This window comes from Xiphophorus hellerii, chromosome 15 (genome assembly GCF_003331165.1).
Source record: "Xiphophorus hellerii strain 12219 chromosome 15, Xiphophorus_hellerii-4.1, whole genome shotgun sequence".
NCBI classification, from domain to species: domain Eukaryota; kingdom Metazoa; phylum Chordata; class Actinopteri; order Cyprinodontiformes; family Poeciliidae; genus Xiphophorus; species Xiphophorus hellerii.
Window position 1 is genome coordinate 24,836,733 of NC_045686.1, and position 14,695 is coordinate 24,851,427.

At 45.1% G+C, this 14,695-nt stretch overlaps 1 protein-coding gene across 1 annotated transcript in view; it reads right to left on the reverse strand.

Moving 5' to 3' along the window:
* mdn1 (midasin AAA ATPase 1) overlaps positions 1-14,695 on the reverse strand; it is a 55,100-nt gene that overhangs the window by 31,687 nt on the left and 8,718 nt on the right. The window contains 26 exon segments of the mRNA XM_032584393.1: positions 82-171; positions 308-496; positions 1,117-1,224; positions 1,542-1,739; positions 1,960-2,082; positions 2,156-2,364; positions 3,363-3,560; positions 3,625-3,897; positions 4,011-4,125; positions 4,632-4,770; positions 5,050-5,180; positions 6,219-6,351; positions 6,473-6,611; positions 6,890-7,024; positions 7,096-7,237; positions 7,315-7,461; positions 7,998-8,206; positions 9,184-9,362; positions 10,783-10,934; positions 11,406-11,513; positions 11,609-11,756; positions 11,895-12,008; positions 13,236-13,332; positions 13,905-14,049; positions 14,122-14,225; positions 14,303-14,514. Coding sequence (XP_032440284.1) covers positions 82-171; positions 308-496; positions 1,117-1,224; positions 1,542-1,739; positions 1,960-2,082; positions 2,156-2,364; positions 3,363-3,560; positions 3,625-3,897; positions 4,011-4,125; positions 4,632-4,770; positions 5,050-5,180; positions 6,219-6,351; positions 6,473-6,611; positions 6,890-7,024; positions 7,096-7,237; positions 7,315-7,461; positions 7,998-8,206; positions 9,184-9,362; positions 10,783-10,934; positions 11,406-11,513; positions 11,609-11,756; positions 11,895-12,008; positions 13,236-13,332; positions 13,905-14,049; positions 14,122-14,225; positions 14,303-14,514 — 3,937 coding nt within the window.

A 14,695-nucleotide genomic window follows, 5' to 3' on the forward strand; every position in this document is an offset into this window, starting at 1 on the left:
AGCAGCAAGCAGGGCACAAAGACGACTTCAGCCATGTTAATGAGACAGATGGCAAGACGAGGTTCAACAGCGCTGACCAACCTGAACGCTGAGAGGAGTGATGTGGAAGTGTTTGGAGCCACAGTAAGGCTCATAGTCCTCCCCAAACACCTCCCTGAACACCAGCAGGACCTGCACACACACACTGACCCATCAGCTGCTGGCTCACACACATCCTCAGAGTGGTAACCTTTTTCACTGTTACAGAGTGAAAAAGGTTGAAAGTTCAACATCTTTGAGCAATAGGTTCAGTGGGTGTTGAGCTTACCTTTGCCTTATCTGCCTCAGTTCTCATTCTGTCAGCATACACCAAGGCCACATGCTGGCCTGGGTTGAAAAATCCTGGCGACTGGTCAGTAAGCATCAGCTGACACCAGCGGAATACGTCCCGCAGGTTGAACTCCCAGGGGCTTCCCTTCTGCCCCCACAGCCTCTCCACACAGACCTCCTGAACAAGCTGGAGGAAAACAGCAACAAAACGGGCTTTACTTGGCCTGAATGAGTGGAAGAAGAAAAGACTGAAATTGAATTTGTTACACTACATAGACTGTGTTTCTGGATTTTTCCACTGATTATATTTAAAGGGGTCAAGAAAATCATTCATTTATTGAAGACGAGTAACATTTTCTGCAGCAGTGATGCTATCAGATATTAACTAGTAGTACACAAGCAGCTGTCACTGGCCATCAGGCCATGTGGCTTGATCATGAACAAGACTGGCTGGTTGGGAACAGAATATGGTAGAGAACTACATGAACTCAAACATTCTATGTAACCAACCCTGTGGACTTCTGGGACAGAGTTTTGATGCAGCTGACTCCAAATAAAAGATGATGAAGCACCTGTTCACTTTGGGTTGAAACAATAAACAGGAACAGTATGAACATAGTGATAGTAGATGTAAGCTCTGTGCTAAAGGCTGATGAATGAGGTTTTATCTGGCACCACAGAAGCTCACCATCACTGGCTTGAATATGAACTCAGTGAAACACAGCAGAGCAGGTTATTTTTCCTCATCTGAAGGTATTCGTAACCTTTGACTACCAGACAGAGCTCACTTCTCTCAGAGAAACTCACCCTGTTATTGAACCCAACCATTTTTGCGATGATTTCCTTGTCAATGCTGGGAAAAATAGAATTTCCAATGAACTCCATGTCTTTGTAGGTGAGCTGGTCCACAAAGACCTAGAAAGATTGTGTACACACAGAAGCAGCCAGTAAGCAGTGGTGATATTGAGATCAATGGGTTTCAGTATGAGCAGAAAGGATGATGTCACTGGCAGCATTAGAACTTCAGAAACGGTCCTGAACTAAAGATGCAGCATGAGAATGGAAGACGTTAGAGACGCACTGAGGAACTGACTGGAAATGATGATCATTCTGTAATATGTGCATCTCTACTGGGATCCTTACTAGCTTATAAACATTGTTCATTTAAAACTCCTGTTATCACTTTTGGACATTTTGAAGAGACTACACTATTAACAAAGTCACTTTGTCACCTGAGTGAACCTGTTGAGGAAGGATTTGGGCAGTCCCTTGCGTCCACCGCCCTGTGTGAACGGGTTCTGGCAGCCGAAGATCTTGGTCTTCTTCTGCTGGACCTGGAAGCTCAAGCCCAGCTCAGGAATGTAAATCTCTGCCCTGTGGTCAAAGCAGGCGTTGAGCCCTTCCAACACCGACTGGGAGGCCAGGTTCAGCTGAGGGACGAACAGCAGCGCTCATCATTCTCATTTAGCATTCAACACGAGTTTAGACTGTAATCACATGGACTCGATGAAATGGATAATCTACTACATTTAAACTTTTCAGCTTCTTCTGCAGCAGCGAGAGACAAACTTACCTGAGGTGAATCATAACCATAAACCTAAAAATAGAGTCCAAACATAAAACTCCTGTAGAAACTATTGTATTTCTTACTTCATCCAGGACAACCCAGTGGCCAGCCTTCAAAGCAGCCAGCAGGGGGCCGTCTCGCCACGCAAACTCTCCTCCTTTCCCTCCCTCCACAGGAAGATCTGTCCCGAACAGGTCAGTGATGTCCTGCCAGAGAGAACAGCATGAACACACCGCTGCTACCGGACGCTCTCAGAGTGCAGGGGGATCACAGCCTTACCGTTTGCTCAGACAGGTTGATTCTGACCAGCTGGTTCCCGGAGGCCTTGGCCAGCGCCGCCACCAGACTCGTCTTTCCCACTCCGGGGGAGCCCTCCAGCAGCACGGGCCTCTGCAGCTTCAGAGCCCGCAAAAGCCTCTGGGCATTCATGGCTGCAGTGCCTGCTGTGAGGGCGTAGTCAGACAGGCTGCGGCTCTCAGCTTCAGATCCTGATGGAACATCGGGTCATTCATAGGAAATGTTTAGGACAAAATGTTCTGCACCTTTGTCTTTTGGTGGTCGTAGTTTTAATTTCAACATCAGATGAACAAGAGACAAAATGACAAAATGTGTCAGTGCATATCCCAAACTGATTTTTATTAACTTTAACTAAAAACACAGTACTAGTTGCATTGTTGGACAGAATATTATCACAATTCTTATTTCTGATGCATTTAATGAATAGAAGAAAAGAAACTTTGATTTGTCAGGATTTAACCAGCCAGTTGTCTCTGGATGATTCTATTGGTGCAGCTCCACAGTATAATAAGCTGTTAATATATTGCAAATGCAATAAAACAGAATAAACTTGGCTTTTCATGTCAACCTTGCATTTTTAAAAACAGCTTCATACCAGCATATCAGATCTGATAGTTAGTTGCATAAGAGCTATGGAGACATTAGACTGAACATTTTCTTACACTTCTGTAAATGTAGAAATGTGTGCAACAATGCAGACTCATTCAGACTCACTCAGTCACTTTGTTCTAGGGGAATATTCCCACATATTCCTTCCTTCACAAAAGACAGATTACGTACATTCAATTGTATTTAATCCTGGTTATTTACAGGAGAGTCCTCTCAGGACATGAACTAAAAAAAAGAGTCCAATCAAATTTTAATTACAATCCAATCCAGTGGAGGTCCAGTTTACAGACAGCTCTAAAGCCTGTCAAAATACTTGAGATTCAACAGCCCCCTCCCATCTTCATTAAAAGAATTAACAGTACAATAATATTCCAATGCAGTTGAGATAAGCATTCACAACAAAACAGCATTCACTTGTTTGGTTGTGTGTGAATCTTGTGTGAAAATGAGCAGGAGATTGTAAAAATCACAAAAAGAAGACCTTCAGGTGCCTCAGAGCAGTGAGCAGTGATGGGACATTGAGAAAGTTGGACTTTCTGACTGCAGAGTGCTGATACAGAGAGATAATTAACATCCATACCTATGGCGATGTAGAAGGGGCTGATGCCAAAGAAGTCCTCTCCCCACTGAGGGTCCCGTGGCAGGCAGGGGTCATAGACCCTCAGGGCCTCCAGCATCTCCTCATCAATCCGGGTCGTCTTACTCAGCCTCCGCTGCAGGAAAGCCAGACACATCCGGCGTGCAGCCAGGGCACCGTCTGCACAGGACGCTGTAGTTCCTGCAAGGAAGCTCTGGATGAGCTGAAGCTCCCAGAGGAACACTGAGACAGGGCTGCAGCTTACCTGAGCCGAGGCCATCTATGTAAACCAAGCAGGCAGCATGGACACAAGCTGTGACAGCATCCAGTCTGAGGTCCCACTCTGCCTCCTCCTCGTCTTCCTCCTGTTCCTCAGCTGCTCTCATGGTCATGCAGCCGGCCTCATCCCTCTCACACACAGCGTTGATGAAGTTCACCCAGGAGAGGATGTCTCTGACGCTCAGGACGCAGCGACGGCCAAAGTCCTGCTGGCCCAGCCACTCCATGAAGTCCAGCATCACTTCTGCAACGTCTATGCCTGGATTCCATTAAACACACGCAACATGTTCACTGTAAAGACATCAGCAGCACTAATCCCGGACATAATAATCCCAGGGAGGCCCAGCTAAACTAACCCAGATCTTTGTTTACCATTTAATGAGAGTCCAGAGCGCAGGTTGTGTTGGATGATTTGGACCAGGTCGCTGCGGCTGCTGCTCTGAGGACACCAGATCTCAGTGAAGCGGTTCCTCAGGGCAGGAGACAGCTGTCCAGCAGAACAAAGGTCAGAGTTCACCTCCACTTATAGCATATTGCTAACCTGCTTAAAATCTTTGGATCTTTCCACTGTTTGCCATGATTAGTCCTCACTTTGAGTTGCAGAATTTTGAATAGTAATAGAAAATCCTTTTCTAAATACCCGTTAAGCCCTTTGTTCTCAATTAACGAATAATAAAGACGCTCAAATGTAAGGTTCAAACTACAACATTATGAACCAGGCACACATAATGCATGTGTTCGACTTCTGCTCAGAGCTAAAAACAGGACAAACCCAGAGATAACATATTAGAGCAGACTGAGACAGATTCACTCATTTGAGAACTTTTTGGGGAATTATGTATAATATTTTGTTTCAGTTGAGTTTGTGTTTGTATTATGACAAAATGTGAATAAGCATCCATTGGTGGATTCTATAAGTCAGAAGGTCAGATTATAGTTGACCTTTGGGGTAATTCCCATGTCTGCCATCTTCCTCCCTACAGATCTCTGTACCTCCTTCTTGCCAAAGTCTCCTCCAGGGTTCATGGTGGCCACCAGGCGGAAGCCTGCAGCCGCTCTGATCAGCTCCACGTCGTCGTTGTCTCCGCTGCCCTTCTCTGCCAGCACCAGACTTTTCTCTGTCTCCAGGACACTGGCAGGAAACACAGCGCATCACGACAAATTCTGCTCAACTATTTAGCAACTCAGAGGAAATTGTTACTCTAAACTGACAAAAATAGATGTTGCCAGCACTTAGAAAGAGCAGAAAGGCCAAATCAGGCTAAAGGTTAAATTATCAATTGATGAGGAAACACCTTGAAATATTTAAACAGTTCTCAAAGAAAGAAACAAAGAAAAGTTTATGATAGAAAAATGAAGGAAAATGTTTTTGTGGAGACTATCGGAACCAGGACCGGTTCTCCACTTGTACCTGTTGAGCCTTTCCAGCACAGAATCGTCTGCGAGTGAGATCTCATCCAGGAGGAAGACTCCGCCCTCCTTCAAGGCCAGCACCAATGGTCCATGGTTCCACTCAAACAGCCTGACATCCTCACCAACAGTCTAGGAATGATCACACACAACTGATCATTACAAGATGGATCTACAATAGACCTATTGCGACTAGAAGTCCATTACACTCCTTAGTTTGTTCCTTCACTGGCTTCTTCATCAGTAGCTTCAGGTGTTAGCCTCCTGCTCATCCTGTCAGTGAATGTTTTGTATTAAGAGAACCTTTCACCCATTCTATGAACGGTTCCAGATATTTCCCATTGAAAAAAAATTTTTCCTACAAAGTAGAAGCAGAGATAACAGAAGACTTTGCTTAGAAGGCCTGGTCTGCTTCTGCAGGATTTGTTTGGCCTCTATTTTATTCATCTTGGTTTATCAACAATACTTGGAGGAGTTCAAGTATCTTGGGATCTTGTTCACGAATGAGGGAAGAAGGGAGCGGGAGATCGACAGGCGGATTGGCGCAGCGTCTGCTGTGAAGCGGGCGCTGTACTGGTCTGTCGTGATGAAGAGAGAGCTGAGTCAAAAAGCGAAGCTCTCGATTTACCAGTTGATCTACGTTCCCACCCTCATCTATGGTCATGAGCTTTGGGCCATGACCGAAAGAACGAGATTACGGATACAAGCGGCCGAAATGGGTTTTCTCTGTAGGGTGTCTGGGCTCTCCCTTAGAGATAGGGTGAGAATCTCAGTCATCCAGGAGGGAGTCATCCGCTGCTCCTTCACGTCGAGAGGAGCCATTTGAGGTGGTTCGGGCATCTGCTCAGGATGCCTCCTGGACACCTCCCTGGTGAGGTGTTCCAGGCACATCCCACCGGGAGGAGGCCCCGGGGAAGACCCAGGACACTCTGGAGGGACTATGTCTCTTGGCTGGCCTAAGAACACCTTGGGATTCCCCCGGAAGAGCTGGAACAAGTGGCTGGGGAGAGAGAAGTCTGGGCCTCCCTTCTGAAGCTGCTACCCCCGCGACCCGACCCCGGATAAGAGGAAGAAAATGGATGGATGGATGGATGGTTTATTAACATAGCTCCAGTTCACAATGGATTAATAAAAGATCTTACCAGAACGCCTACATGTGTTCATAAGTACCTGCTGGGTGTATCTAACGGGCCGCAGGCCTCCCAGGAAGTCCGACGTTTCCATGTGCATGTGACAGTTGACAGAGAAGAACTTCTGTCCAGCCAGAGCTGCATACAGCTGGCAAATGGTGGTTTTCCCACATCTGGAGAGGAAACAGGATTAAAAGAGCTTGTTATGATTGACAAGGAAAAATCTCCATCCTTCATAGAGTCAGAAAGGAAGAGCAGAGGACGGGCACAGAGCAGCAGCAGGAAGGAGCTCACCCTGTGTCTCCCACCAGCAGAACCGACTCCCCGAAGCGCAGCGCTCGCCCCAGCAGCACCGCCATCCTCCTCAGGCTCTGGGTCCACACCACATGACGGAACTCCTCTGGTACCGCTGCAACGCTGCCCACTGCAGGACCTGGTGATGGCAGCAGGAGTCATGCTGAGGGATCAGTGCTTCTGTCAAAACCTCCAACTATTACCACAGTCACAGCAGGCCCATCTGCCACAACTCATCACTTATTTAAGCCTCTAAATTGTTTTATAGTTGTATTAGAGAACTTTTCACCCATTCTATGGACGATATTTCCCGTCAAAGATATTTTCCCTACAAAGCAGATGCAGAACTAACAGAAGGCTTTGCTTGGGAGGCAAAGTTACGGCCTGCGCCTGCAGAGTGAGATGACTGCTACTCACTGAACTGACTGATGAGCTGTTTCTGGGAGAACAGGCTGTCGGGGTTCACCGTCCGTTTGAAGTGCTTCTGCAGGGTGTCCAGGATGACGGCCTCCTCCTCCTGCTTCCTGACCCGTCCAGCCAGCAGCATGTAGCCTGGACCCAAACACTCTGCTCAGCCAGCCAGCCTCTACAGGAGGCGGGGCCTCATGTCTGATGAGACTCACCGTCATCTGCTAGGTGCTGCAGCCAGTCCTGAGTGGCCTCAGCCTGCTCCTCCAGCCGGTAGCGCTCCGCCCAGCGGAACAGGTCTCTCAGAGTGATGAAGCCATGTTTCCCCGCAAACACAGAAGATCCTCTGCGCAATGACTGGAAGGTACAGGGGGATATGAGGCTGCAGTAGGTATCAACACAGCCGGTACACACACAGATTAAGGTAAAACTACCTGAAGGTCCAGCATGACCTTGACCAGCTTGGTGCAGTAGGATGGAGGTAAGCTACACCTCTGGTGCAGGATGGTCTCCAGCTCTGCACTGGGCAGCTCATCGAAGTGCAGCTCCACAAAGCGGTTCCTGAACGCCCGGGACAGAACCTGGACACACAACCAGCTCCATTACAACCCCTGAGCTGAACAAAGTTTGTCTTCCTGTTGGGATTCCTCTCCACTGTCACCACATGCATTCCACTGACTCCTTACACAGATGAGCATTTAGCAATCAGCTGAACTGGACTGGATCTAATGGGATTTGAATGGGACTGGAAGCTCAGACTGGATTTGGATGAACATGATCTAAAGTTGAGCTAAATGGATTCTCTATGTGAATCTGACCTGATCGTCCTGTAAAGAGCTTCGATTGTACAAGTTGTCAACTGGAAACAATGAACTGAGCTGATGAGGAACTGGAGGGAGGAAAACACTGAATGTCTCATCTGACTTATTTATCAGTTCATTGATGACAATAACATCAAACTGCATGTCTGGGTTAAAAACACATCAAAAACTGAAAAGTGGAAAAAATCGTGAGACTCAGCAGGGAAGCGGGGGGAGGGATGATGGAACATGTTGGTTTTTCTTAGTACATCAGCTGGAGCAGAGATCAGAACAGCTGTCCTGATGTGATGACGTACCTTTCTGCCTCCGTAGAGCCCTGGGGGATTCTGTGTTGCAAACAGCATGAATCTGGGATGAGCCCTGATGACTTCCTGCGTCTCAGCCACAAACAGTTCCCTGTTGTCATCCAGCAGCCTGTTGAGAGCCTCCAGGACGTCGGTGGGGGCCAGGTTCAGCTCATCCAGGATCACCCAGTAGCCTTTCCTCATGGCATCAAGCAGGACACCTGAATACAGCGTCAACATTTATTATGCAATCCAGAAAATCTGAGGGTTTCCACAATGAACCTCTTGGGGAATTCCTTAGTTCTCCAAACAGTTAAGGATCATTTTTCATTTTTTTCTCTTCTTGTTGAAGAATTGAAGACAAGAGACAAAGCAAGTTTATGCCTTCCTCTTGTAAAGGTTTGGTTCTACATATCAAGTAGGTCTCACCAGGTTCTACAGCTCACATAAACTCACATACAGAACAAAAATAAGCTCTATTTAACAAAAATTACAGGCAAAAAAGAACATCACTTATTCAATCTAATGAACTGAATAAGTGAACATCAGCATGTAGGACAACCAGCTTCCTGAGCTCCATGCTACTAAGGGCATGGAGCTCAGGAAGAGCGCACAAACATTAAATATCTTTTCACACATCTAGAATTTCACATGTCATTTACTACCAAGTAAGTAAATTATGAAACTAAAAGCAAGGCTGAAGACTGAGTGGGATGATGACGAGGAATGGACCAGAATCACAGAACCAAAAATAAATTAGGGATGACCTGGTAAATCAGCCCAGAGTGATGAGCTGATAAAACTGATCTGATCCATCTCTGCAAAGGTCTGAAAATCAGCTGCTGATCACTGTGAAAGAGAACTGACTGACAGTTCGGCCCACCAGGTCATGTCTGGACTATGTGGTCAACAGTCACTCCACTATTGCCAACTTAGCAACTTTGACTTTTCAGACAAGAATTTCAGTATCGGTCAAAATCACAGTCGACAGGTCAAGCTTTGTAGAGATCAATGACCGTCTGTAGAACTGAACTCGGCGAAGCCCGACTGTGAACTTGAATAATGTTCCCAAAACTTTGAGGTATGCCACAATAATAAAAATGTCCCACTGAGTCAGTCATGTGGAACTGATGCCTAGACAAGCTTTTTCATATTGACTCGTAAAGTCAATATGGTAAGAGTGTTTCACCACTCTTACCCTCTTTGAACACCAGCTTGCCCCTGTCGTCTGAGGAGTAGCAGCCAATGTACTCCTGGATGTCGGTGTGCTCATGGTTGTTGATCCTCACACACTGGTTCCCAGTGGCTGTTGCCAGCCAGCGGATCAGGCTGGTCTTCCCAACAGACGTCTCCCCCTGGATCAGCACTGGGTGCGTCCTGTAGGGCCCAAACATGGCAGGACACAGCATTGATTAGTCATTAGCCGAGTGCAGAGGCTCGTTGTAATGAGAGAGGATGAAACTAAGCTAATAAGCACATCCACTCAACATGGATTTAATGATGAACTTGATCCACAATGGACAGATTATATAACCAGAGCTGCACAAATCATTTAATCACAGCAGTCAAATCAGTCTGTGATATCAAGAGCTAAGCCGTATGTAGAACAAACCTCTACAAGGATTTATCACAACTGGACCTGAGTGAATTGATTGCAAATTTTCTAATGTTCACACATGCTCGAATATATACATACACACACTCATGTTTTCAATAAATGTCTCTTAGGAAGTTGCACCTCGACCATAAACAGCCAGTGACACACTCCTGACTGAATCCCAGATGGATATTTGAACATTCTTCTTGGCAGAACTGATAGAGCTCATTTGAACTGGCTGGGCTCCTGACACAGATCTGACCTTTAGCATAAATGTTCAACAGGTTTGATGTCGGGGTCCATCCAGAAGATTAAACTTAGTGTGTTTAATCCATTGTAGTCTGGATGTGTGTTTGTGTTTGTGTCTGTTGGAACATCTAATTGTTCCAAATATCTGACCCAGATTTCCCCTTAGGATGAATGGAAATCCAGAGGAACCCAGAACCAGGTCAATGCCAGAGAGCATTGTGGTGGTGGAACCACCATGCTGTGGGGTTGGTTTACTGACACTTTCTAGTGCATTGCATAAATTGGATGAAATAAGGAAAAATGATGTTCACCTCTAAATTATTGAACTTTACCACAAATGAACTGTGTTTCATTGCTGAACTGGGCATCCTGGAATGACCTTGACCTTAACTGTACTCCAAACCCATTCAATAACCAGTCTAAATAAAAGTGTGAATATTTATCCAGATGTTAGTGGGTGTGTTTCAGCAGGTATGCATTATTTTGACCCTGTGTGGATTAGAGAGAATCCACATCGTCACACATAGAGCAGTTCAAACTAATGAGGCCAGTCCAGAAACCTGAGATCCGTGTCCATGATGAGTGGATGTAAACCTCTCAGCAGACTGCATAACTCAAGGCTAAGATTTATAAAACTGGACCATTTATTTTTCTGTCAGTGCCACAAATGACAAAGATCAACACATTATGTGCTCAACCAGAGTGAGATGTTATCCTATTGCATAGTCAATGTATGTAGCTCAATCACTGCTCATATTAACATGATGATCCTCATCCTCATCCAGTCTGGCCTGTCCCAGTGACACAGAGCGCAGATGGAGAACACTACATCTAACATGACACATTTAATCTTTACAAAGAGCCCAGATTATCTGAGCTGACCTTGGGATCCAAGCTATTGAATATCAGGGACATCCGGGACAGAGTCAGGCTGGGTCAGAGTTTCCCTACCCTGCAGATACCACTCTGGACAGATCCCGCAGGTTGAGCTTTACTGAAGCAGTGAGGATGTAACTGGGATCCAGAGCTGGCTCCAGTTCTCCCTGTGGAACCCAGTAGCCCTCTATCTGCACACAGGTCCGGCCTGGTGGAGCTGGGATCAGCTGGAGAAAACATACCAAACACTCATTAGGAAAACTTTCTACTGATTTCCACTTCAGCAGAGATACTGTATATCAATAACTTAGTTACAGAATTGATTTATCAAGATTTAAACATGAAAAAACACATTTTTTTTATATGTGTTACCAGTGCACAAATATGGAGAGATATATGATATATCAGCATTAACATCGGTATCGGTCCGATAAGTAAAAATGTGCCGATATCGATAGCTGGTACTTATCTCCACACTTCAGTAGGGGGAAAGGGTTGGTCATATGACATAGATAGTGATACAGCATAGCATTTAAGAGAGGCAATGTAAGTGGAGTGGTCTACACCGAATTTAATAAAAATATCAGCCCAAATTTTCACATCAGTGCATACCTACAAATATGGAATTGCTTACTTTATCTAGCCATTTAGCAGGTCCTGGATATGATAAAATATAAGCAAAACAATTTGAGACTTGCCTGTTTCAGACATTTGGTGTTCCCTGCTAGGATGTGTTGACACACCAGCTTTTGGACCAGAGGATGGGAGCTCCTGTCCAGCTGTGTGAGGAAGCTCAAACAGAAGCCCTGAAAAGAGTCATGGATGGAATGTCACAACAGATTTTCAAACGTCTGCCATCCCACAGTAAGAAGGAGCAGCCCTGTACGCCGCCTGGCCTCACCTCGTACAGAGAACGCTGAACGCTGAGGCAGGGGTTAGCTGCTGCGTAGCTCAGAGCCCGGCACAGTGTGCGCAGGCTGTAGTGAGGTCTGTGACCGGTCCCGTCCACCAGGCGGGAAGAGGCCTCCCGCCGAGCTGCCAGATAGAAACTGAGGCACAACCACAATAATTCAGTGAGATCTAGTCAAAGCAGATTGTGCTGAAGTGAACAAAGCAGACTGAAGTGGTTCATGGTCAGACTAACAGATGGAAATGAACAAGAACTGTGATAACATGTTATGGCTGACCTTATGATACCACTGATGACACTCTTGGGTGGGTTCAAGCACTTGAGGTAGTCTGACACGAGGATCCTCAGGTCTCCCTCGTTCTCCAGCTCATGCACATACAGCTCAGTAAATCTGGACAAGTCCGAAAAAACGAGAGAAAAAAGAAACATCTTCACCTTCCAACTACAGGTTCTCTGTTTCCCCTCCATGCATTAAAAGTTAGAACAGCTTAAAATGGTAATTTTTTAAACTGGTTTGACTGGAGAATGGCCAAAGTGTGTAATTTACACATTTGGTTCCCTTTTTGACAATTATTTTTAATTTTAAAAATCTCCTTACAATAAGACATTTTAGGCAAAACAAAGTTTTTGCTTTCTGATAAACAATCTTTTTGTTTTCTCCTTGGTTTCACAGTGACTAGGACCACATCTAACTAGTAACCTTTACTCAAATTCAGACTTTGGTGCACCAAATCTGCTTTTAATCAATGATAACAACTTGGCTAAACACAGCAGGCTCTTTTAAAGAAATACAGACACAAATCTTCCTCTTACTGATGAGAATAAATTACATTTGGTTCTATTTGTTTCATGAGCCCAAAGTAATTTGCAAACTGTTTACCTTTCCTCAAAGACGGTTTACACACGCCTTCCATACAAACAAATCTGACTCATATTTCTTAGCTGGTAGAAAAAGAAATTCATACCACAATTTATTTTCTTTTTTTTTATTGTGTGGCCCTCAAGTACTTCTGAGTTGACAATTTTGCTCCAGGTTACTCTGAACTCAACAGTAACTTTACACATGAACATACTCTTTATTCAGCAGCAAAGATGCTGACAACACTTCAGTTGTAGCACTGCTATGCAGGCAGACAGAAATAAAAATGCCAGATTTGAAAGAAAAACACTCATGTCAGTATCAGAAGTGGAGCACAGCCTGCTGCTGCCAGAAGATAGAAGAGTTGCAAATCAAACATTGGAAACAATGTGGAAAGACTGATAATATATAATATGTAGAATTATAATGTGGTATTTTTTTCCCCATATTATGTTCTGAGTAAATGTTTCACACAGGAAGCTCAAGTATTGAACATGGCCTCCTGGAAGTAGGAGGTTCCTGGGATGGGTAAATGCATTTACTCATGCAATTGATGGGTAGATATTCATCAACTGCATAATGAAACTTTGAAAGGTCATAAAACATCAATCATATTAACCGTTATGATGTTATTGGGATTGGAGTTTTATTAGGATGGTAAACGTTCACTCTGGTCTTGGCCCATCTTGGACCAGTAGTTGTTAGCTTCAGCCTCCATGCTGAACTGATCTGGAGTCAGTAGTCATAGTGAAAGCTTACCTGTTTCTGAGACCCAGAGGAAGGTTCCTTTTCCCCACATCAGTAGCTGGGTTCATGCATGCAAAGAGGCGGAAGTCTTGGTGGCGAACCAGGTGCTCTGGAATACACACGTGACATTAGTGACATTTCTGATCATCCTGAACAGCAGCATAAGTATAGGAGACCAAGTATAGACTATAGCATATTAATTAGTCGATTTCTTTGTTGTTCTGGTAACAGCTGAACTTACTGTATCCAGTTTAATCAGTTCATTCATAAAAAGTGTCATGGAGGAAAGTCAGATATAAGGAACCACAACCAGATGCAGCACACTCTTTCCTCTAGCAGGAGATGGAGGCAGTTGTAGATGTGCTGCATTTTCTTCTTTATGGTAAAGAGGAGTGTTTTCAAGCCAAGACTCCCCAGTGTTAGAAACTGATTCCATCAAACGTTACTGGAAGCTAGTCCTGACTGTTAGTCAGTAAAGATAACTTCTGTTTTGGATCTGGTCCACTTTATTCCACCATGTTCATCACAGAAACACACATAACATAAAGAAGAGTATAAACGCCATAACATTTATATTCTTATAAATGCCAGTGCATTTGCACTGCTGGTATGACAGTGCCCCCTAGCGGATTGGCATGTAATATAAACAAAACAAAGGAGTAACATGACGACTGGCCTCACCAGTGTCTCCACGATCCAGTAAGACCAGAGAGCCAGTACTGCCCTCCAGCAGCCCACTCAGACACTCCAGCGTTTCTGCTGCTGCCAGGTTGATCTCATCTAGCAGGATCCAGTGGCCCTTCTTCACTGCCTTAGCCAACGTTCCCTACAGGACACTCATGGTGAGAGCTGCTGCAGTGGTAAGAGAAGGAATGTGTGTGTATTCGAGAAGTATTACCTCCACAAAAGCAAACACCATGGCTGTCTCACAGGCTCGGATCTGCTGCTGGGTCTGGCTCAGCTTGGATGCCAGAGCCTCCCACTGCTGCAGCAGAGAGGAATCTGCCCAGGCAAGAAAATATCAGCGTGTCAATGATTGACACAAGTCTTCTCACTTGCTACTTGTTCTTGTACCCTACCTTCTGGCTTTTCTTGCAGCTCCTTAGCCAGAGCAGACTTGCAAACATGGTCCATGAGTCGAAGCAGATCCTGCCAGCGCTTTTCCCGAAAGCAGGTCTGTACATGGCCCAGGAAGGTCAGGTTCTGCTTCCTGGAGTACGTCTGGGAGAACAGGTCCTCAAAAGCCTCCCGCAGTGGCAGCAGGATCTGCCTGTGGTCTACCGGCTTGTATCTAAATATAGTGGTTGCACAATTACATGGAAAAAAAAAGCATACTGCATTACTCATCTGTATTCTTTAATATTTCTAACTGGAGCTTCATATTCTGCAGCACCTCCATTCTTCTTATATTCCTTTAAGATAAAGGAAGATATCTTAAAGATATTCTTAAAATACCTTAAAGGATATCTTTA